Source organism: Sciurus carolinensis, chromosome 6, assembly GCF_902686445.1.
Source record: "Sciurus carolinensis chromosome 6, mSciCar1.2, whole genome shotgun sequence".
Taxonomy (NCBI): Eukaryota; Metazoa; Chordata; class Mammalia; order Rodentia; family Sciuridae; genus Sciurus; species Sciurus carolinensis.
This window is the reverse complement of record NC_062218.1, coordinates 68605695-68629934: the sequence shown is the minus strand read 5'-3', so window position 1 is coordinate 68629934 and position 24240 is coordinate 68605695. Positions and strand designations below refer to the sequence as shown.

The following is a 24240-nucleotide window of genomic DNA, read 5'->3' as shown; positions in this document are numbered from 1 at the left end:
AAGATAAGAATCACATGATTATTTCAATAGATACTGAGAAAGCATTTGATAAAATATAGCACCTCTTCATGCTTAAAACACTAGAAAAAATGGGAATAGTAGGAACATACCTCAACATTGTAAAGGCTATCTATGCTAAGCCCACGGCCAACATCATTCTTAATGGAGAAAATCTGAAAGCATTCCCTCTAAATCTGGAACAAGACATGGATGCTCTCTTCCACCACTTCTATTCAACATCCTCCTTGAAACACTTGACAAAGCAATTAGACCAAAGAAATTAAAGGCATACAAATAGGAAAAGAACTTAAGCTGTCACTATTTGCTGATGACATGATCCTATATTTAGAAGATCCAAAAAACTCCACAAGAAAACTTCTAGCACTAATAAATGAATTCAGCAAGTAGCAGGATATAAAATCAATACACATAAATCTAATGCATTTCTATTCATAAGTGATGAATCCTCTGAAAGAGAAATCAGGAAAACCACTCCATTCACAATAGCTTCAAAAAAAAAAAATACTTGGGAAATAATCTAACAAAAGAGGTGAAAGACCTCTACAATGAAAACTACAGAACATTAAAGAAAGAAATTGATGAAAACTTCAGAAGATGGAAAGATCTCCCATGTTCTTGGACAGGCAGAATTAACATTGCCAAAATGGCCATTCTACCAAAGGTGCTATACAGATTCAATGCAATTCCAATTAAAATCCCAATGACATTCCTCATAGAAATAGAGAAAGCAATCACAAACTTCATCTGGAAGAACAAGAGACCTCAAATAGCCAAAACAATCCTGAGTAGAAAAAGTGAAACAGGAGGTATCATAATACCAGATATTAAACTATACTACAGAGCAATGGTAACAAAAATGGCATGGTATTGGCACCAATATAGACAAGAAGACCAATGGTACAAAATAGAAGACACAGAGACAAAACCACCTAAATACAGTCACCTCATACTAGACAAAGGAGCCAAAAACAAACAATAGAGAAAAGATAGCCTGTTCAACAAATGGTGCTGGCAAAACTGGAAATCCATATGCAGTAAAATGAAATTAAACCTCTACCTCTCACCCTGCACAAAACTCAACTCAAAATGGATCAAGGACATAGAAATTAGACCAGAGACCCTGCCCCTAATAGAAGACAAAGTAGGCCCAAATATTCATCATGTTGGCTTAGGATCAGATTTCCTCAACAAGACTCCCAAAGTATAAGAAATCAAAGCAAGAATCAATAAATGGGATGGACTCAAACTAAAAAGCACTGCCTCAGCAAAGGATATAATCGAGAACGTGAAGAGAGAGCCTACAGAGTGGGAGAAAATCTTTTCCACACTCACTTCAGATAGAGCATTTATCTCCAAAATTTATAAAGAACTTACAAAACTTTACACCAAAATTACAAAGAACCCAATTAATAAAAGGGTCAAGGAAATGGACAGATACTTTACAGAAGAAGACATGTAGGCAATTAATAAATAAATGAAAAAGTGTTCAACATTTCTAGTAATTAGAGAAATGCAAATTAAAACAACTCTAAGATTTCATCTTACTCCAATTAGAATGGCCATTATCAAAAACACAAACAATAATAGATGTTGGCATGGATGTGGGGAAAAAGGCACACTTTTACATTGTTGGTAGAGCTGCAAATTGGTACAGCCACTCTGGAAAGCAGTGTGGAGAATCCTCAGAAAACGTGGAATACACCCACCCTTTGACCCAGTTATCCTACTCCTTGGTTTATACACAAAGGACTTAAAATCAGCATACTACAGTAACACAGTCACATCAATGTTTATAGCAGCTCAGTTCACAATATCTAGATTGTGGAACCAAACTAGATGCCCTTCAACAGGTGAATGGATAAAAAAACTGTGGTATATATACACGATGGAATATTATTCAGCCATAAAGAATAATAATATTATGGAATTTGCAAATAAATGGATGGAATTGGAGAATATGCTAAGTGAAATAAGCCAATCCCAAAAAACCAAAGGACAAATGTTTTCCCTGATAAGTAGAGAATGATATATAATGGGGTTGGGGGTGTAGGGAGTGAGAGAATAATGGAAGAACTTTAGATTATGTAGAAGGAAATGACAAGGAGGAGGGGTATGAAAAATGGTGGAATGAGACAGACATCATTGCCCTATGTACATGTATGAAATGGAACGAATGGAATGAATCTACATTGTGTACAACCATAGAAACGAAATGATGTACCCCATTTGTGTGCAATGAATCAAAATGCAGTCTGTAAAAAATTTAAAAATAAATAATTTAAAAAATGCATTTACTTTCTGACATCAAAAAATATGCTGAAAAAAGTTAAAAGCAAAAACAACAAAAAATTAGAACCAGAGGTTTATATATCTGATCTGAAGTAATCTAAAAATGAATTAAAGAAATAATAATATATAAAATATAGGAAAATATAGAATAAACTAAACATCTTTGAAGAGAGAAATTTTGCAAAATTTAAAATAGTACAGTTGTAGCTTAAATTTTTGCTTAAAATAGACTGAACACGTAAAAGATCCCATTCTCATAAACTCATATCTAAACACAAATTTTCTATTCAACAATAATTTTTATCTACTTTAAATGTTGGTAGGATACTCTGAATAAGAACAAAAATCAAATGTAATTATATTTAATAAAATTCTACCAATTTACATGGAAGATTATAGAATCTCTTTCTTTGTGAGCATTGTGAGATTACCTGACTTCTTTCTTTCTTTCTTTCTTTTTTTTTTTTTTTGTGGTGCTGGGGATTGAACCCAGGGCCTTGTGCATTCAAGGCAAGCACTCTACCAATTGAGTTATATCCCCAGTTCATGATTTCATTTTTAATGAAATTTAAAAAAAATTTTTTTTGAATCATTTTAAAAAAAGCATTGCCTCCAAATGAGAAATTTAATTCCCTGGTGTAAACATGTATGTGATTAAGTGAGTCAAATCTAATTTGTCTAGAAACAAGATTAATCAATCAACTAGTCTAAACCTCAGACAGTTTCCATGACTTCCGTCAGTTACCTTCCTCTGTGTCCATTAATTTTACCTTCTCTACTGTCACTATAAGAAGTGCCCAAGCTCCTAGCTAAACTAATCCACTAGTTGTGCACTGGATCCTGTCATATCTACTTAAAGACAGTATTTCAGCTATTCTTCCTATGAGTTGATGCTTGTTTTCTTCTCTCCTATCAGTATAAAAACATTCTTTCATCTTAAAAAAAAAACAAACATAAAAAAATCACTTTACCTACTTTCCCCTTAACTCTGCCCGATATCATTCCTTTTCTTCACAGTGAAACTTTCCGACATGTTGCCTATATTTGTGATCTCATCTCCAATTCTCTCCTCTCATTCCTTTTAAATATCTGGTCTTCCAACTCTCCACTGAAAATATTATACTAAAGTCCGGTAAAGTTATATTGTTGAATCTGTCAATCAGTCCTCAGTTCTGATCTTTCTTACTCCATATGTAGCAGCATTCAACTCAGCTGTTTAACATTTACCCCTTCAAATACTTCCTTTATGAATTTGGCTTCCAGGATACAACATCTACAGAGTTGCCTCTAACTTCCTAGCTGCTCCCTATCCAGTTCAGTTTTCTTTGCAGTGCTGGGGATCGAACCCAGGGCCTTGTGCTTGCGAGCACTCTACCAACTGAGCTATCTCCCCAGCCCCATTTCAGTCTTCTTTGCTTACTCTTCTTTTCCCATAACCATTTCAGCAAATCCTGCTCCTTCTTGTAAACATTATATTCATTATATTCACTATCACTCATTCTTCACCCAATTGTTGAACTAGCCTCCTACGTTTTATATCTTCTTCTGCACTTGCCATCCTACAGTCTGTTATCAATATAACAGTCAGACTAATCCTGTTAAAATGTAAGTTAGACTATGCCTCTTGACTATTTAAAATGTTCCAATAGTTTCTAATCAATGTAAGGTAAAAGCTGAAGTCCTTAAAAAGGCATACAACATCCTACATATAATGTGGCCCATTAACCTCCATATTGTCGCGTAAGGACATAAAAGCCTCTAGACAAGTGGTTTTTCTGTCCAGCATGCTCTTCCTCTAGATAGACTTGGCACCTTCTCCCTGAGGTCTTTCTGGTTCCATGGCTAAAGTCACAACTCTTTTCACTATTCCCATCCTGGCATTTCTATCATCCTTCCCTGTTTCATTTTTATCTTTCACTTAACATAGCTTATACTTAATATTTAATTTACTCATATTATTATTTTCTGTTTCTCTGACTAGAATTTAAACTCCACAATGGCACAGAATTTTGTGTTTTGCTCTCCATTGCCCAGAAAATTTCCTATGTCTAAAGGCTCTCAAAAGTACTTTCTAAATGAATGGATCTAACATTTGTTTTTTATAATATTAGGTTTAGATCAAATTCTTTTAAGTATTAAATGAATTCAGCAGCTCCTATTTCCACTGCCCCTTGGAGATCTATAGAAATCTAGAAAAGTAATCCATGGGTTTAAATACCAGCTGTGTGCTTGATCTACAGGACCAAGTAAGGTGTGTTCAAGTATTTCACACTGAACTGACATTTTCCTTTCTTTTCTCCTCTATACCCTTTACACCATGGTAAACCTTTACCTGAAGAATGAGAGAATGCCACAACCTTAGGATAATCTAAAACATTCAGAATCACCCTGTCCTATTCATAGCCTTTGCCCAATAAGATCTTTGAGCTGGTGATATTTAGCATAAAGGTACATCTTCCTCACTGATTATGCATCCTTGTTTAACCTGGTTTAACACTGATGTATGGGTGCATGCATACTCACTCACCTTGTTGATAATGAACTGCAGTATTTTATAATACTGACTTTTAACATTAAGTGTTTGCAGTTGTAGATAAAAATTATAGAAAATTTTTGTGGAAAAACTTTTTATAATATTTTTTATTAGAGTAATAAGCCCTGGTGAGATATTCAACAAAGGAAATAAACATATTTCTTTTACCTGGAGCCAATGCAGAGGGATCAGACATGTGTTCACTTTCCTCATCAGTACTTTCATTATAAATTGCATCATGGTCAGCAGTTATTTCAGAACCAGTAGTAGTTTCCCTAGAAACATAGAAAGGGAGAATTAAAAATCACTGACTTAATGGTCTAGGTGTCAAATTTGCCAGTAAGTAATTTTAGAAAGTATTTCTGGAAAAAGACTCTAATTAGACATCTAGTGAAAAAAATATGCATATATGATTTAGATGAAATCACTTTAAAGATTATATAATAGGGGTTGGGGTTGTGGCTCAGTGGTACAGAGTTTGCCTAGCACACATGAGGCACTGAGTTCAAGTCTCAGCACCACATTAAAACAAAAAGTAAAATAAAGGTATCATGTCTACCTACAACTAAAAAATATTTTTAAAAACTTTCTAAAAAGACTATATAATAACCTCCTTAAGAACAGGTTCTATTTTCCTTAACAATCTGAATATTATTTAATGTTTACTACAATTAATTCATAAATGAGTTTCTCATCACTTATCATTCTATCAAAATACTATTCTACAAGATTATTTTTGTGGGTCATAATGTGTTTAGCATTTTAATAACCTAAAGCAGTTCTTCATCATTAGATTGTCCCAAAAGTGAAGAAAAGAGAGATTAAAGGATTTACCAATATTGTAAGATCAGTATCTGAAGTAGGACCAGCTGACATCAAATGTTATCTTTATTATAACATGTCATTGGAATACCTATGCTTCCTTTCCAGTTCAGGGAAATAGATTCTAATCTATATCTTCTAATGCTTAAAAAATTATTCAAAACCATGTTAACCATTTGTCATATCAACCATCTGATTTTTTTCCTTAGGAAATCAAGTATACATTCACTCATAGAGAAAACCTGACAGAATGAGAACAAGGATCACGCTCTAATCTGATAACATAAATAATCTCCAGAAAATAACATTAACCACTTGATTCTAAAGTTAACCACTGATTAGACCTTGAGATTACAGATGTACCTCAACTGGACATGGTGGTACATGCCTGTAATCCCAGCTGCTTGGGAGGCTGAGGCAGGAGGATCCCAAATTCAAAGCTAGTATCAGCAACTTAGTGAGGCCCTAAACAACTTAGCCAGACCCTGTCTCAAAACTATAAATTAAAATTCCATCTGTTTACTGACAAATGTGATAATTTAAGCTTCCTTATGGCTGATTAAAACACATGTGTGTGTGCGTGCGTGCGTGCGCGCATGCTTGTGTGTTTTGTGTGTCTTTGACATTTTATTAATCCATTCATCTATTGATGAACATTAAACTGCTTTCATAGTTTGGCAATTGTGAATTCTGTTACCATAACTATAAATGTGAATGTATCAAAATATAGTTTTAATTACATGTATTTATGTATATATAGTGAACACCTGACAGATATCCAATATTCATGGCTATTTAGACATGTTTTTCTGATACAAATATAAATCAGTCATAAAAAGAAAAGAACAATTCACTGATGATCAAATATACATAGACATGGCATACTAATGTAAATGTCTCTGATTAGGGAAAAGGTTTTTTGTTTTTTCTTTTAAATATCACTTGCATTTTTGATTACCCTTTTTTATTGTCAGTGGATTTCAGTGTTCTGGGTCTCCTGAACAGACTTACATCTTTTTCATTCTTGCTAAATACCCACAAAATTAAATTTACCATTATAACCTTTTTTAAGGGTAAAATTCAGTACCATACGTTGTACTCAAAATGTCATAAAACAATCACAACTATCTAGTTCCTGACATTTTTATATATAAAACAAAAAGTGCCTTCCAACACCCATTCCCAATATCTCCTCTCAGGCTCCGGAATGACTAAGATACATTTTTCTTCAATGCATTTGCTTTGTTTTAAAATTTTTAATAATTGGACCTATGCAGTAGGAGGCAAGTCCCTCTAATTTCTTTCCTGTAACAATGCATTCAAGGCCATTTATGTTATATATTTTAGTATTCTAATTAAACTTTTGATAAATACAATTCTTCTGTGTGGACATACCAAATTTTAGTTATCAGTTATGGCTATTATTATGAGATTTGCAATACTGTGGATGAATTCAAGCGTACTCTACCACAGAGCAATATCCTCAGATCTTTTTTTTAATTTTTAATTTTAAGGCAGGCACTCCATAAACTTACAAAATCTGTGATTCTCCTGTCTATCCTTTGGAGTTACTGGGATTCCAGGTTGTACCACTATGCCTAGCAGTTATCAGTTAATCTGCCATTAGATATTTGAATTGTCTGTTTTTTTTTTTAAATATCACTTGCATTTTTGATTACCTTTTTTTTAAATTTTTTTTTCTTTTTTTTATTATTGTATACAAATGGGATACATGTTGTTTCTCTATCTGTACATGGAGTCAAGGCATACCATTTGTGTAATCATACGTTTACATAGGGCAATGATGTTTGATTCATTATTTTTTTCCCTTCCCCCCCACCCCTTCACCCCTCTTTTCCCTCTATACAGTCCTTCTTTCCTTCATTCTTACCACACTCCTTATCCCTAACCCTAAACTTAACCCTAACCCTAATGCTAACCCCTCCCACTCCCCATTATATGTCCTTATCAGCAAGATCATTCGTCCTTTAGTTTTTTGAGATTGGCTTATCTCACTTAGCATGATATTCTCCAATTTCATCCATTTGCCTGCAAATGCCATAATTTTATCATTCTTCATTGCCGAGTAATATTCCATTGTATATATATGCCACTCCTTGGGCTATACCCAAAGGACTGAAAATCAGCATACTACAGAATACAGCCACATCAATGTTCATTGCTGCTCAATTTACCATAGCCAGATTGCGGAACCAACCTAGATGCCCTTCAGTTGATGAATGGATAAAGAAACTGATTACCCTTTTTTATTGTCAGTGGATTTTAGTGTTCTGGGCCTCCTGAACAGACTTACATCTTTTTCATTCTTGCTAAATACGCACAAAATTAAATTTACCATTATAACCTTTTTGGTTATTTTGATGGTTATATGGTTATTTTGAATAATTGTACTATAGATATTCTTTGTTTTCTAACTGCATTTAGTTATTTATGTACATGTTTGGGGTAAATTCTTGTTCATTTTGTAATGCACTGCTATTTATTGTTTTTTTTATTTTTAAGATGTTTATTATTTAGAATGACCGAAGGTGCTTTCCACATCATTTGCATCCCTTTGCCTTCTCCCAAAGATGTGTGGAATTTTCAATTTTTCATAGCCTTGGGTTTTTTTTCACAGTTTTAGGTTTTTGGTAGATTTTAATACTTTTTTATAGCATATAATACAATAACATTTAGAGAGATAAAAATCAAACAATCTGTTACTTATGGCCTGTAACAGAAAAATGTACTGATACACAGGAACACATGGGGCTTATCCAGATTATGGTTATCACAATCTAGATCTGTAGAAGGCAGTTTGTACATTTCAATTTGTATCAGGATAACAAAAGTTAATGGAACCTCATTGATTGAATATATGAAAAAGTTTGGGGGCTCTGGAATGTGCAAGTTGTCCCTAATGGTATTGTCTCTGGCATTTAGTTAAATATGGAGGATGCATAGTGTCACTGTAGTGTGAAAGCATAAAACTGGGCATGTGGTTCAGTGGTTGAGCGACCTTGGGTTCAATCCCCAGTACCAAAAAAAAAAAAAAAGACAAATTACAAATATACATCAAATTCTGTAATCTTGCAGGAGATGAAAGGATTTTTAAATTAATATAGTTCTTTCTTAATGATGTCTAAGAAATAAATAACAATAAATAAATTAAATAAATAACATTAAGCCTTAAGCTAGTTTTATTAAGTTAAGTGTAGGTAAGACAGTGGGCAGGAATGGAGGAATCATGTTGAGAGTTCTATAGGCCAACATACTTGCTTCACCAGACAGAGTATCCAACCAGACTATCAGATGATCTCACATTTCCAAAACTTTCATTAATAGCATAAAAATAATATTTAAATTTATTCTTCTGCTATTCAAAAGCAGAAAAACTATACCTTTCATGTTCACCATTCTTTTCCAATTCTTGAACTTCTTTTAACAAATTCTGTAAGTTTCTGATCTTTGTTTTCTTCTCATTCAACACCAGAACAAACCGTTCATAGAGATCAGACTCCAAGGCTTCCTTGGCACTCACACATTTTTCAAATCTAAAAAAATTAAATCATATAATTTTTCTTAATATTATTCAATTCAATACTGAAGATTTCAAGAAAACTTTTCAAGAAAAGTAAAAATTAAACATAATTTTTACATATACTTTCATTGTCTCAGAAGTTCTATAGTTAAATAAATAGAAATTATTGATTATTAATATCTGTAATTTATATACTGAGATAAGGATGAAAACTGAAAACTTATTAAAAAAGCAATAAAAAAATCTAAATGTCAAAATGTAAACTTATTCACAACTATGTTTATATACAAAAGAATGTTTCATGGAAGACATTTCAAATAAGCAAATGTAGTCTGTTTCCCCAGTACTTTGTTAATATTAATATAATGGCAACCATGATCTTCTTTGTGATAAAGCAATATACCCAACATATTTGACTACAGTACTATGAACTGCTTTAATGACTTGTCAAGTTAAATCCTTATAACTCAGCACCGTACACATAAAAATACACATATAAACACATGTACACAAATATATACATAGTAAATTAACATGAACTACTTCATATTTCCAAGGATATTAATGAAACAACAAATGTACTACAAAACTTATAAAATTCTCCATTATTTTTAATTCTTCATACAATGCTCAGATGAATTCATAAGGGATTATATGTAAATTTCACATGTGATATAAGGTAGAGAAAGCAAACTAAAGTTTTATACACTTGCTGTGTGTGTACACATAACATAAAATCTTTTAACACTTTTATAAATTTAAATATATATTTTTCATATAAAATATTCTTTTAAATGTCTTCTACTTCCACCTGATTCCCTCTTTACCACACTGCTTATGTATACTTCTGACACCTATTTAGGTGTCCTAGAATTTATATATTATATATGTGTATACACATATCAGAGGCATATATATGTGGGTATACACACATATATTACAGTGAAATAACTAGAAAAACATTTCAAAATGTGAGACTGTTCCTATATGACCTCAATGGTTTTACAACTTACTTATTTAGAGATGCAGAAAATTTCTCATAGGATGAAAGCAACATATGACAATGTATCTCTGGAACCAATTACAGCAAACTCTTATAGCAGAGTTTTTGCTAAGGCTGTGAATTCCAGAGAGCACAGTTTTACTGCATAGTTTATCCTTAGTGCCTAGGAGAGTATTTGGCATTTGACATTTGACAGACTTTTAGTAGGTATTTATTGGATAAATGAATAAAGCAAGTGAGTTAATATGCTTGTATTTTTCCCAGCTTTACTTTTGATTTATTAAATGTCTCAAAGAATACTTTATTTTTTCTTTCAAGCATTCCATTCTGCAACTCCTTGACACGTTTGTTCAGGAAGATGGACAGCCAGGCATTGGCCTGGGCCATGCAAAGACTGCTAAATTCCTTCAAGTTCTCCTTGAGGTGATGGTTTGTGATCATTCTTTCTCCTTCTTATAAATATTCCATATGCGTATTACTGGTCCTGCCAGTTGAGTGACCAATTTGAGTTCTTCAGTAGAACTGGGTCCCTACTTGGGGTTAAGAGCCTCCTGGAGAAGAGCATGAGTTTGGATTAGCTCCTTCGGCCACTGCATATTGGCCTACAGGGACTCCATGGACTTGTTCCTCTTCATTGAATATACAGAGATACTAATGTTCTATTCTGCCTCTTGTGGTTGCTTCCACCCTTAAGTCTTCCAAACAAACTGAAGTTGCTGCCAGTTTGTTCTTTGCTCTGATACTTTACAGTGGGGCATCATACTATGAGATACATGGGTCCAGGTGCAGGATATAGAGTCATGCTGTGTGATTTTGATTGATAGATTGATGGAGTTTGTACCTGTAGATCTTCCTGGTAGTAGCTTTAATCAGATGGTATCGGTTCACTGCCAGTCCTTATGAAAATGAAACTGAAGGATAATGCCATTCTAGATTTTACTTCTTTCACTTTAGGAGTTTTGTTAAGGAAGTCAGTTCCTAAGCCAACATGGTGAAGATTTGGGCTTACTTTTTCTTCTATTGGGTACAGGGTCTCTCTTCTAGTGCCTAAGTCCTCTATCACTTGGAGTTCAATTTTGTGCAGGGTAAGAGATAGAGGTTTAATTTCATTTGGTATCTGGATTTCCAGTTTCCCCAGCAACCAATGAATGTTTTTAGCAGCTCTGCCTAGTCTGAGATAACTGTATTTATGTGGGTTTTTCTCTGTTTCTTCTATTCTGTACCATTGGTCTACATGTTTGTTTTAGTGCCAATACCATGCTGTTTTGTTACTATAGCTCTGTAATATAGTTTGAGGTCTGGTATTGTGATGCCTCCTGCTTCACATTTCTTGCTAAGAATTACTTTGGCTATTCTGGATCTCTTTTTCCAAATGAACTTCATGATTGCTTTTTCTAGTTCCATGAAGAATGTCATTGGGATTTTTAATCTATATTGCATTAAATCTGTATAATGCTTTTATTTGTATGGCCATTTTGACAATATTAATTCTGCCTATCTAAGAGCATGGGAGATCTTTCCATCTTATAAGGTTTTCTTTAATTTCTTTCTTTAGTACTCTGTAGTTTTCATTGTAGAAGTGTATTGTTAGATTGATTCCCAAGAAGAAGAAATACAAAGGGTTAAAAAATATATGAAAAAATGTTCACCTGTAGCAATTCCAGAAATGCAAATCAAAACTACCATATGATTTCATCTCACCCCAATTAGAATGGCAATTATCAAGAACACAAGCAACAATAAAAGTTGGCGAAGATGTGGGAAAAAAGGTACACTCATACGTTATTGGTGGGAATGTATATTGGTGCAACCACTATGGAAAGTAGTATGGGGATCCCTCAGAAAACTTGGAATGGAACCACCATTTGACCTAGTTATCCCATTCCTTGGTTTACACCCAAAGGACTTAAAATCAGCATACTACAGTGATGCAGCCACATCATTGTTTATAGCAACTCAATTCACAATAGCTAAACTATGGAATAGCTAAACTAGGTTCCCTTCCACAGATGAATAGATAAAGAAAATGTGATTATATATAATGTGATTATATATTATATAATATATAATGGAATATTACTCAGCTTTAATGAAGAATGAAATTTTGGCATTTGCAGGTAAATGGATGGAGCTGGAGAATATGGTAAGTGAAATAAGCCAATCCTCAAAAAACTAAAGGCTGAATTCTCTGATATGTGGATACTAATGCACAATAGGGTGGGGGGCTAGGGAAGAATAGTTATTTTGGATTAGGAAGAGGGGAGTAAAAGGAGGGGAGGGGGTACAGGGGTAGAAAAGATAGTAGAATGAATTGGACATTATTACCCTATGTGCATATATGACTACACCACTGATGTGATTCTACATCATATACAACCAGAAGAATGAGAAGTTATACTCCGTTTATGTATGATGTGTCAAAGTGCATCTACTGTCACATGTGACTAATTAGAAAATTTTTTTAAAAAAAGAATAAGACCATTCTAGACGGGCACCACGACTGCCTATGGTTTTCCTCCAAAGGGGAATAGCTGAGTGAAAACCTAGTGTGGATATCTCATAAGGAAATGGAAAATCAATTATTCTGAATACAGTCATGCATTTTTTTTTGAGAAATGCATCATTAGGCAACTTTGTTATTGGCAAACACTATAGAAGGTACTTGTAAAAAACTAGTTGTATTTCACTTAGCATGACATACTATCTCCAATAAGCCAATTCCAAAAAACCAAAGGCTGAATGTTTTCCCTAAAAAGTGGATGATGATATATATTGCGAGTGGTGGGGTGGGGGGTGAGAGAAGAATGGAAAAACTTTAGATTACATAGAGGGAAATGAGAGGGAGGAGGGGGCAGGGATATGAAAAATAGTGTAATGAGACAGACATCATTACCTATGTACACGTATGATTACATGAATGGTATAAATCTACATCCTGCACAACCACAAAAATGAAAACATGTACCCCATTTGTGTACAATGAATCAAAATGCAGTCTGTAAAACTAAAAAAATAATTTAAAAAAACTAGCTGCATAGATCAATTACTCAAAGTGGCCTCTTCATGCAAAAAAGATGTATAAGGTTGCTACTAGAGCACAGTATACATTTTTATTTAATGAGCAGGATATGAAGAGGTTAAATAATACAAGAACGTATAATATGTAAACACATAAACCAACAAAGTAGTTATTTATTATCACTATCAAGTATTATATGCAATACATATTTGTGTGCTTAGGTATGAGGTGTCCTCCAGAAGTTTATGTGTGAGACAATGCAAGAATTTTCAGAGGTGAAATGATTAGACTAAGAAAGCTGTAACCTAATCATCTTAATCAATCCATTTGAATGGATTAATGGGAGATACCCTTCAGCAGATAGGGTGTGGCCAAAGATGTTAAGTCAGAGGGGTGTGTGGATTATCTATTTTGTCTCTTGTAAGCAGTTTTTGTCATGTCCTTAGCTGCTTTCCTCCACCATTGCCCTTTCATCATGGTGTTCTTTCAACCTCACTTTGGGCCCAGAGCTCATTCAGCCATCTTTGGACTGAGACTTCTGAAATAAATGTTTCCTCCTCTGTTGTTGTTAACAGGTATTGTGGTCACAATGACAAAAACACAGCAGACTAAAACATATGTGCTATACTTTAAACTATTGGGAGCACAGGTTTGTTTATACCAGTATCACCTCAGACACATTAGTAAGGCATTGTGCTACAATCTCAGGACATCTACATCATTAGGTGACAGAAATTCTGCAGTGGCATTTCAATCTTTTGGCACCACTGTCCTATATGTGGCCCACTGCTGTCTTATATAACATATAGTTCCAGACTGGATATATTTTTTCACTCATTTAACAGCTATGCATCATTGTACTAATAATACTTTCCATCTTCTTCAGCTTTTAAAATAATCTGTGGTAAATTATATTAATATAACAGGATCTGGGTATGTTGGCATATTCCTGTAACTCCAGTGATTCAAGAGATTGAGACTATAGGATCATGTTTGAGGCTAGCCTTCATGACTTGGTAAGACCTCGTCTCAAAAAAAACAACAAAAAAAGGATTCGGGCTATAGATAGGTGGTAGAGTGCTCAATCTCCAGTACTATAAAAAAAAAAAATAAATTAAATAAAAATAAATAGTAATATAACAGTATTTCATTCATCAATCAAACCTCTGAGAAAGAAGTACACCAAAAAATGTACGGGAAAAAACAGGGTCAAAATTGAAGACATATAAAAATATGGACAGCTTATTTTAAGCAGGGGTATGTTATTGCATTTATATTTCAGATGCATATTCTCATTTTAATGTAATATTTTCCAATTAACACAATAACAAAATTTTTAAAAATGCCAATAGAACATATACCTCTGAAACGCTTCAATATATTATAACAAAACACTTCATATCTATACAAAGTACCAATATACATATAAACAATAAAAATCTGAATAATACTATTTCATATTTAAAATTCTAGAAATGGCAACCAAATAGTAGTTTATATGATTTAAATCCATATATAATTTCCATATAAATCACTTCAAATATTCTAGACAAGAAAGATTGGGTACACTTATCAACTATCAAGTTAATTTCTAAAGATTAATTAAAAGTAATATTTTTATAACATTCAAATTAAAGATATATATAAAAATAAAATTTCATAAAATTTTAATGAAAAATTTTTAATCTAATTGAATAGTATCAGAATAGAATTATATTGTCAAAAGTGACATCATTTCTGTGACAATGAAACAAAATCAATGGAATGAAAGGTATCATGTGAGTTAACCCTACTTGCTTTTAGCACAGCTTTATAACATTTCTTTTGCAAAAAAAAACACTTCTGATCCTCAAACTGGATAACAAGTGCCAAAAAACAGAGTGACAGTTGGCTAGAATACAGTATTATTGTAAGTAGTTACAGGGCATGAATTTACTCTTAATTATTACTTTTTCAACAGACTTGAAAAACACTATCCATTTACTAAATATTTAGAAAGTAAAACACACATAGCAACTGCCCATCTGATTTTAATGTCAATCCTCTTCTACAGCATTACAATATTACTGTGACTTCCATATTACTTGGCTCCTGCCAAGCCTCTATCTCAACAACCATAGGAATTATTAGTCAAGTAAAGACATGAGATTCACGGCTAATTCCAGTAGCACTAAAAGTAAGCCCACTTACAACTGGAGCAGACTACAACCAGTCTAAGGAGCATCTCCAACGCAAAGCTCATACCAGAAAGGTCTAATGACAATCCTTTCAACGGTTACTATGACAACAGAACAGTAATTGCTACATTTAATTAGTAATCTTAGCACTGAGGTACCTATGGTCTTAGTCCAAAGGACGGTAATTTTTTTTAAAATAACAAAAGGATAAAAACTAAATAAAGAAAAATATTAAATATTCAAACTGAAATAATTCTGGGTGCCAAAACAATTGAAGAAAAACATGTCAAAACAATAATAAAAAACGAACAAAAATGAAGCAATTTCATGTATAAATTATACCCCAAAGGAAACAACAGATTAAATGATAGCTCAAAATCAAATAACAGATACATAAATATGAATATATGAAACAAAAACAGTATTATCATCATTATATTAACAATCAATCCTGGACAAATTTATATGCAGGTCAGGGATGTACAGAAAAAGAAAATCTGAATAGAGTTGAAAGGACAAAGAATGCTAAAAAGAGCTGGAAAAGAAAGCAATAGTGAAGATTTTAAAAGGCTGTAAGCCCTGAAGATGTTGAACAGCTGTTCCTCATCTTTTCTTATGACAGCATTAGAGGAAATGGTCTTCAACTATACCATGAAGGATTCAGATTACCAATAAACGGAAGGAAAAATTTTCTTACTGTGAGTGTTTTAAGCACTGTAATATGCTACCAGGAAGACATGAAGATATCTCTTGAGGTAAAAATCTGACTGAATTCATCTGGAGATAATGTGATTCTATCTTAAAAGCAAAGAGACAAAATAGAAGAGGAGCTTTCAAGGTCTTCCATTCTGATGATTCCACCAGTGTCAACTCAATTCACTGAAAACTGCCTCCAATTATGTGTTTAATAACTATAACTGAGAATACAGCCAGAATTTCTAAATTGAATTCTAAGAGGAAACAAAGACCTATTCAGTAACATGGAACTTGGGAGTTGTTATTTGAAATTAAGTAGGAAAACCCAGTGAACTAAATACAGCTAATAACCTGAGGATTCATATCTGAGTTTTCTAATTTTTCCTCCTTTATTTCAACTACAAAACATTAACCCAGTAATGCCACATGTTCAAATGTTCAAAATGGAACAAAGACAATTATTAAATAGTAACTAAAAATATTAGTAAATATTATGTTAAAGTCTAGAAATTAAAGTCACTCTTTTTACTCCAACTATAATTTCTCATTCCTTAATCAATTCTTTATTCTGCAGTGCCATTCTAAGTGGAAATATCTTTATAGTTGGCTCTGATCATAACAGTGATACTTATTTAGGTATAAAAATATATGCAAAAATACCCTAAAAATAAAGAAAGCTAAATTCATAATTCTCTATGTAAACTTATTTTGAAAAAATGGGATATTTTGAATAATGTACATTTCCCCTTAATATATGCCATGTTAATAGACATATGTGTACCTGATTGATTTTTGCTCATATCATTTCCTATGGTGTATTAAATATATTTCATATCCATCTACCACAGTTTCTAGGGGAATTCCCATCCCTTACTACGTGCCCCTCTTCCCCTTCTAATACCTCCTCTTCTCCACATGCAGTTTGTAACGTGGAAGGGAAGAAATAGTTGATAACAGATGGCTACCCTGAAAACTGAACTGTATGTAGCTGGGCTTAAAATCACAGCCCCATTTCTAATGTCTGTGTCCCTAATATAAATACCTTAACTTAGTATGCTGGTTTACCACTTCTAATTTTTTAAAGACTCTTGGTCAGTACTACTGCCTTATGGAAGCTGGAGCTGGAAATTCTCTGCCCATTTTCCAGGATACTAAGACCCTAGGGGTAGAGTCTTGAGCATGACCAAGATGCATTTATTTAAACTCCTTAAAGTGGTCACTTTCTCCACTGTAAGGGCAGAAAACCAAATTCAGGAAATATATAATGTTGCTAATCTGACATCTGGTATACAAATGAAAGCTTGGAATTCTGAGTGGATTCTCTTTCCTCCCAGGTTGCAGGGTCACCCCAATGGCACACACTGTCAGCCTCTTAAGATTTAACCCAGTATTAACAACAACAACAAAAAAGATAGCAGGAGCAAGCATAATAAGGCAGGTAACAGGATACATGGCTGTGCTTTTGAACAAACAGAAAAGCTCTTCCCTAGTAGGACAAAAGCAATTTCTGGATAGCTCACAAAGAGCAAATCAAGCATCTGTGGTCCACATAATATATATACCCCTTACATACTGTTTCACAGCACAGGGTTCAATTGTCTCCACTGCCTCATCTTCATTTCCTGCTGTTTTCAATTATATGGGAGTGGTGTTGAATACTGATGAGTTAATAACCTCTTTCAACCTCTGGCAGACATTTTAAAGCAATTTGTTCAAGTACTAAGTAACCAGTCTGCATTTCTGTGGGCAATTTGTGGATCAAATTTCCAATCATACCGAGGGTAATTTGAGTTTTAAATATAAAAATAAAATGGCTTGTTACAACCACAGTGCATCTCCTTTAATTTGATTCATTTCACATGTAAAATAGAAAAACACCCAAACTATAGATATAGGTATGAAAAATACTTTGTAGACAGATATTTGACACTGATTCATATTAAAATGAATAAAAATGAATAAAAAAGAAGTTAAAGACAAAATTGTTTCTGTACACCTTCTTAATATATAAATATTATTACTTTTACATTATTTATATATGATTATATATACATAAATAAATGGACATAAAAGTTAAGTTGGCTAAAAATAAAGCAAGAAAAATATTTCCTTCATAAAAGTAAAATATAACCAAGTGTCAATAAATCAATTTTAAATGAATTGCATTAATATTAATGTTGATTGTACAGAAAAATAATTTTACTTACTCTTATTTTCATATTCATATACATACACATATGAATAGTTGTAAAACATTTTGCTATGTACCATGGTGCTCCATATACTTATTATCTTCATTTGGAGCAATCACAAGTGTCCTAAACAGACTCTAAATAAGATACCATGTTCTTATCCTTTAGATCAATTAGCTTGAATGAAAGATTAAAAATTTACTGTATGTAGTGAGTGTTATCATTATTATATATACAATGCAAAATTATTTCAGACATTGCTACACACACACAAACATATGCCTATCATATATGTCTCTTCAGGTATGTTTAAGACACACATATTATTTCCTACAAACAACTTTCACACAGTAGAATAATACAAGTCACACACTAGGATAGCCTAGATTATGATTTAGTAGAAAAAGTTCATAATTGAAAAAATATATGACTTTTTTCATCATTAAAAAAAAAAGAAAAAAGGCCAGGAAAATAAAAGGAAAAGTATCTTATCCAGTAGCTACAATTAATTTAGCTTTTTGAAAATATGAATATTGTAATATGAATTTCCAATCAATCAGGAGAAATAATTCTCTCTTAGGAGTTAAAACACACATCATTTAAAATAGTTACCATTTATTAATTCCAAATACAGAACTGACAGTCCTTACTTATATTTCAGATCTTTTATTCATTTTTAATCCTATAAATTAAACTGGACTAATTTTTTCTTATAAATATGCATTAGTATTTTTTGAGGGTACTAGGAATTGAACCCATGGCTTCATACATGTTTAAGCACATACTCTACCATGGAGTTATGCATCAGCCTCACTACCTAAATTTTTAAAAAAATTTTTTAGTGTTGATGGACCTTTATTTTATTCATTAACTTAAATTTTATTCATTAATTTATATGTGGTGCTGAGACTCGAACCCAGTGCCTCACACATGCTAGGCAAGCACTCCACCACTGAGCCACAACCCCAGCCCCAACTACCTATATATTTTTAAACAATATTTCAATAATGACTTCCAATCATCAATGTTCAATTACTTCTTATTTTTTATAAATTTTGTGGTGCTAACAAATATTAAATGACCTAAAATTGTTCTTATGTACCTAAAATGCATAATAGTAAGTAATACCTTGGTTTAATATTATTAAGTAAAGCTAATAATAAATGACAGATTTTATTTTAAATATAGGATAGTTTACATATATTATAAATTTATAAATCATTACTTAAACCTATGATAATATAAAGAAACTCAAATTTTTATAATGCAAGCATAGTGCATACACACCGTCCTTGAACATCATTCCAATCTCTCAGAAGCCTTTCATTTTCTTTCTGCAGGTGCTCATTTTTGGCTTGGTTTTCAGCAATGGTGTCCAGGCAGTAACAGATAAGTTCTCTAATGACCTCAGCTGGGCTTGCAACTTTCTCTAGATTAAAGGATCCAAGTCTGAACTAAAATGAGAGGAGAACATGATTAGTTTGGGGATAATATCAAGCCTGAACAGTTCTGTTTTAAAATACATAATTTCTTCTGAGGGGGGAAATGTATAAGATCAAATGCAGTGTATTTATCAGATATAAATAGAATGAACATAAAACCGGGCAACTTACTACTTTCTTACTAATTTATCATATAAATTATCAAATAGTCTAAAAATAATCTTTTTAAGTGGTAAGTCACTCTCCCACTTCCTAACAGAAGAGAAAGTAATGTAAATACCAATAGCCATACTATACCATCTGTTTGTTAAAGCCTAATTTTAAGTCATTCTGCTCAGAATAAGAAAAGGAATTATATATGAGGATTTTTTAAACTCCAGATTCAGTTAAATAAATGGTAAAATGGAATAATTGGCATATAACCTATTACTAAAAAATATCAAAATATCAGCAATAGTTATGAGTTTTAGGAAACTTACAAACTTGGGGACAGCACATGGTAATTATTCTTTGTCTAAAGACTATAATTTATTACTATAAATTTTCAATATTGGTAAGTGTAAAGCTTGAATATTTTTGCATGAAGGTAAAACTCAAAAAATCATGATTCCTCCCCCCCAAAAAGTCACAATTCCCCTACTAGGATGCACTTTAAATAAAATAGTATAATGCAGTTTTTATCATAATTATGAAATTCTAAAGGAAACAAAGGCATTATCCATTTGACTGATAATAATACTAAAACAATGATATAGCAATAATTACCTTCAATAATACAATTAGAATGATTGTAACATAATAATTATTACATGTAGTTATCACATCTTGTGAAGTAAAACTCTAACAAGTACAAACATAAACTCATCTTCAACAAAAAGAAACTATCATTATACTCATGTTATAAATTAGTAAATAAGATTCAGAGTAGCTATTCCACCTATTAAAGGGGCAGAGTCAAGATTCTACTGTGCTATGTTATTATATTTCCTGAAGCAAGAGGGTATCATATCTAGACACAGCAAGGGGAAGAACTAGGTTAAAAACACATAAATAAATCCAAAGAAAGATTCTAACACCACTGAATAAGCAGTAGAAGAGTAAAACCAAGGGTTTTTTGGTTTTGCTTGGGTGCTTTGTTTTTGTATTGCCTCCTAGATCACTGATTCCTATTATGCCATTTATCTAAGGAGTACATTTCCAAAATGTGTCACTTTTAAAGACTATTTCTATAAGTTAGATACAGATTAACAGTGGTTGAGAGTTCTAAGATATAAATCTATTTACAAATAAAACTAGAAGTCACTAAAATAGAAATTCAGTGTTTGCTCTCTGAGTGGCATTTTACATGATTTCAGTTAATTCCTTCCTTGTAATAATATTTGAATGTATAGCCCAGATATACATTTTCTGGATAAATCAAGTTTGCTAGTTTATTTTTAAATATTCAGATACAAAATATAGGTAGATTATTTCACATTATACAAACCCTGTCAAAAGGCTAAATATTGATTCCCATGTATTGAGAAGGATTTATTTATACTCATATAAAATATAAAACAAAACAACAAATATTTACATTTTAATAACATAAATGAATTTTAGAGTCTTTTAGAGGGTTGACTATTACTGACCTAGCCATAAAGAAATCATGTATTATTTGTATATGTGCATTTGTTATTAACCCAAGCAAGTGGGTCATCAAGTCTTTTGATCCCTTTAATTTGTTTTATCTCACCGCTTTCTGTCTCTTAACAGAAGAAGGTGAATCACATAAAGAAAAAAAAAATTCCTTTATTTCAACAAGTGAACCCATTTGTATCAGACTCATGTATTTGGCCTAAATTAAGATTTGAGAAATATTTAACAAAACAAAAAAACAAAGACATGGAAAAATTCTAAAAATGTATTCAGTTGATATTCAGACTATTTTTTATACCTGATTTATTTTTTCTCTCAAACTTATAATCAAATGGCCAAGAACATTTGCAACTTTCTCATGTAATGAAACATGAGTCCATTTAGGAAGTATAAATTTAAATAAAAAAGTATCATTTATATAAAGAATATATAACCTGATTCTTGCATTTGTGTGTGGTCCTAGGGATCAAACCCAGAAGTGCATTGGATCTGAGTTACATCTCCACCCTTTTTTATTTTATTTTGAGACAGGGTGTCACTAAATTGCCAAGGCTGGACTAGAATTTGGGTAGCTTCTGCCTCAGCCTCTGGAATCACTGGGATTACAGGTGTTTGTTACTGCACCCAGCTAAGAATATATATTGAGAGGGTTAGGGATGTAGCTCAGGGGTAGATTACTTGCCTAGCATGCAAGATGTGCTGCTGGGTTTGATCACAAGCACTGAAAAAAAATACATATATATATATAGAATATGAAAGTAAATTTGAGAATTTACCTTATTATGTTTCTCTGAGTGTACACACACAAACACACAGCTAAAGGCAAAGACATCTGTAGAATATTACTTTTCTCAGCTAAGGTAAACTGGAAAAATTAAGCTCATTTTATTTTTAGACAACAGCTTATATTATGAGTATAACACAAACCTACAAATTTATCTAGAATTCTCTTATCAAAATTGTAAGGCAGCTGTGACAAAAATGGGCATTTTTAGAAAAGAGTTTTTGAAAACTTCAAAATGCCAAATGGATAAATAATTTATCCACATTCAATGTTGAACAAAGCAATCTGTAAAATACAAATGCAGATATAAACAGAAGTATAGCACTCTACATTTTTATCTTAGATAACAAGGACTAATTCTTTATCATTAATAACAACTGCTGTCAAACTATCACTCAAAAATTTATTCAAAATTCCAGAAGAGAAATTTTAACTCTTTTTTCTTAGCTATTCATTATTTAAAAAAAAAAAAAAAAAAAACTTTAAATATCATTTCTTCTTAAGAGTATGAAACTTTTTTTGTATTGATTTTCTAATGTTATTTACCATTCTCTGGCACTTTAACAGGTATGAACATTTGTTTCTGTCAAATCATAATAAGGAAGTATCTAGAAACTCAATTCAAGAAAAGGATTTTACTTGAAATATCCAGATTCACTTTTCCTTTTTTCCTTCTTTTTTCTTTTTTCTTCTTCCTTTCTTTTCTTTTTGTTTTTTTCTTTTTAAATTCTCAAATGAATGAGAAAGCAACTGTCTCCCAGAGAATTCTGCTTGTACTGCACACAGTCAGAGCCAGGTTTGAAAGTGATCTTCTCTCTTCATGACTGCTGTTCCAGCCTATCCAAGCTATTACAGATAGAAGGGGCTACACGCCTGCATGCACTGAACTTCAATAAAGGCCTCATCTCAAGCCTAATGAACTGAGGAATATAAAATATTTCTCTGCTCTAGCTCTACATTGAGCTCATCTTTTTTTTTCCTGATCTTAAGACCTTTATTTTTTCCTTTTTATTATTATTTTTATTTAGCTTTTAATTTTTTACAGACTGCATTGATTCATTGTACACAAATGGGGGACATAATTTTGTTTCTATGGTTGTACACAATGTAGATTCATACCATTCATGTAATCATACATGTACATAGGGTAATGATGTCTGTCTCATTCCACCATTTTCATACCCCCCTCCCTCTCATTTTCTTCTACATATTCTAAAGTTCCCCCATTATTCTCTCATTCCCCACCCCCACCCCCATTACATATCATCCTCCACTTATCAGGGAAAACATTCGGCCTTTGATTTTTTGGGTTTGGCTTATTTCACTTAGCATGATATTCTCCAATTCCATCCATTTATTTACAAATGCCATAATATTATTATTCTTTATGGCTAAATAGTATTCCATCATGTATATATACCAGAGTTTCTTTATCCATTCATCTGTTGAAGGGCATATAGGTTGGTTCCACAATCTAGCTATTGTGAACTGAGCTGCTATAAACATTGATGTGGCTGTGTTAGTGTAGTTTGCTGATTTTAGGTCCTTTGGGTATAAACCGAGGAGTGGAATAACTGGGTCAAAAGGTGGGTCCATTCCAAAGACAAAGGAGCCAAAAACATATAATGGAGAAAAAATAGCCTGTTCAACAAATGGTGCTGGCAGAACTGGAAATCCATATGCAGTAAAATGAAATTAAACCTCTACCTTTCACCCTGCACAAAACTCAACTCAAAATGGATCAAAGACATAGGAATTAGACCAGAGACCTTGCACCTAAAAGAAGACAAAGTAGGCCTGAATCTTCATCATGTTGGCTTAGGATCAGAATTCCTCAATAAGACTACCAAAGTACAAGAAATCAAAGCAAGAATCAATAAATGGGATGGACTCAAATTAAAAAGCTTTTCTCAGCAAAGAATACAATCAAGAATGTGAAAAAGAGAGCCTACAGAGTGGGAGAAAATCTTTTCCACATGCACTTCAGATAGAGCACTAATCTCCAAAATTATAAAGAACTTACAAAACTTTACAACAAAAATACAAAGAACCCAATCAATAAATGGGCCAACGAACTGCACAG

At 32.6% G+C, this 24240-nt stretch overlaps 1 protein-coding gene across 3 annotated transcripts in view; it reads right to left on the bottom strand.

The window, feature by feature from the left end:
• The window catches only part of Xrcc4 (X-ray repair cross complementing 4), a 278220-nt gene that overhangs the window by 138976 nt on the left and 115004 nt on the right, over nucleotides 1-24240 (bottom strand). For all 3 annotated transcript variants that reach the window (XM_047556340.1, XM_047556341.1, XM_047556339.1), the window contains exons 4-6: nucleotides 19581-19747; nucleotides 9067-9219; nucleotides 5012-5118 (exon numbers count right to left, since the gene is read on the bottom strand). In XM_047556340.1, the coding sequence (XP_047412296.1) occupies nucleotides 5012-5118; nucleotides 9067-9219; nucleotides 19581-19747 (427 nt within the window). The remainder of the gene's footprint in view (nucleotides 1-5011; nucleotides 5119-9066; nucleotides 9220-19580; nucleotides 19748-24240) is intronic.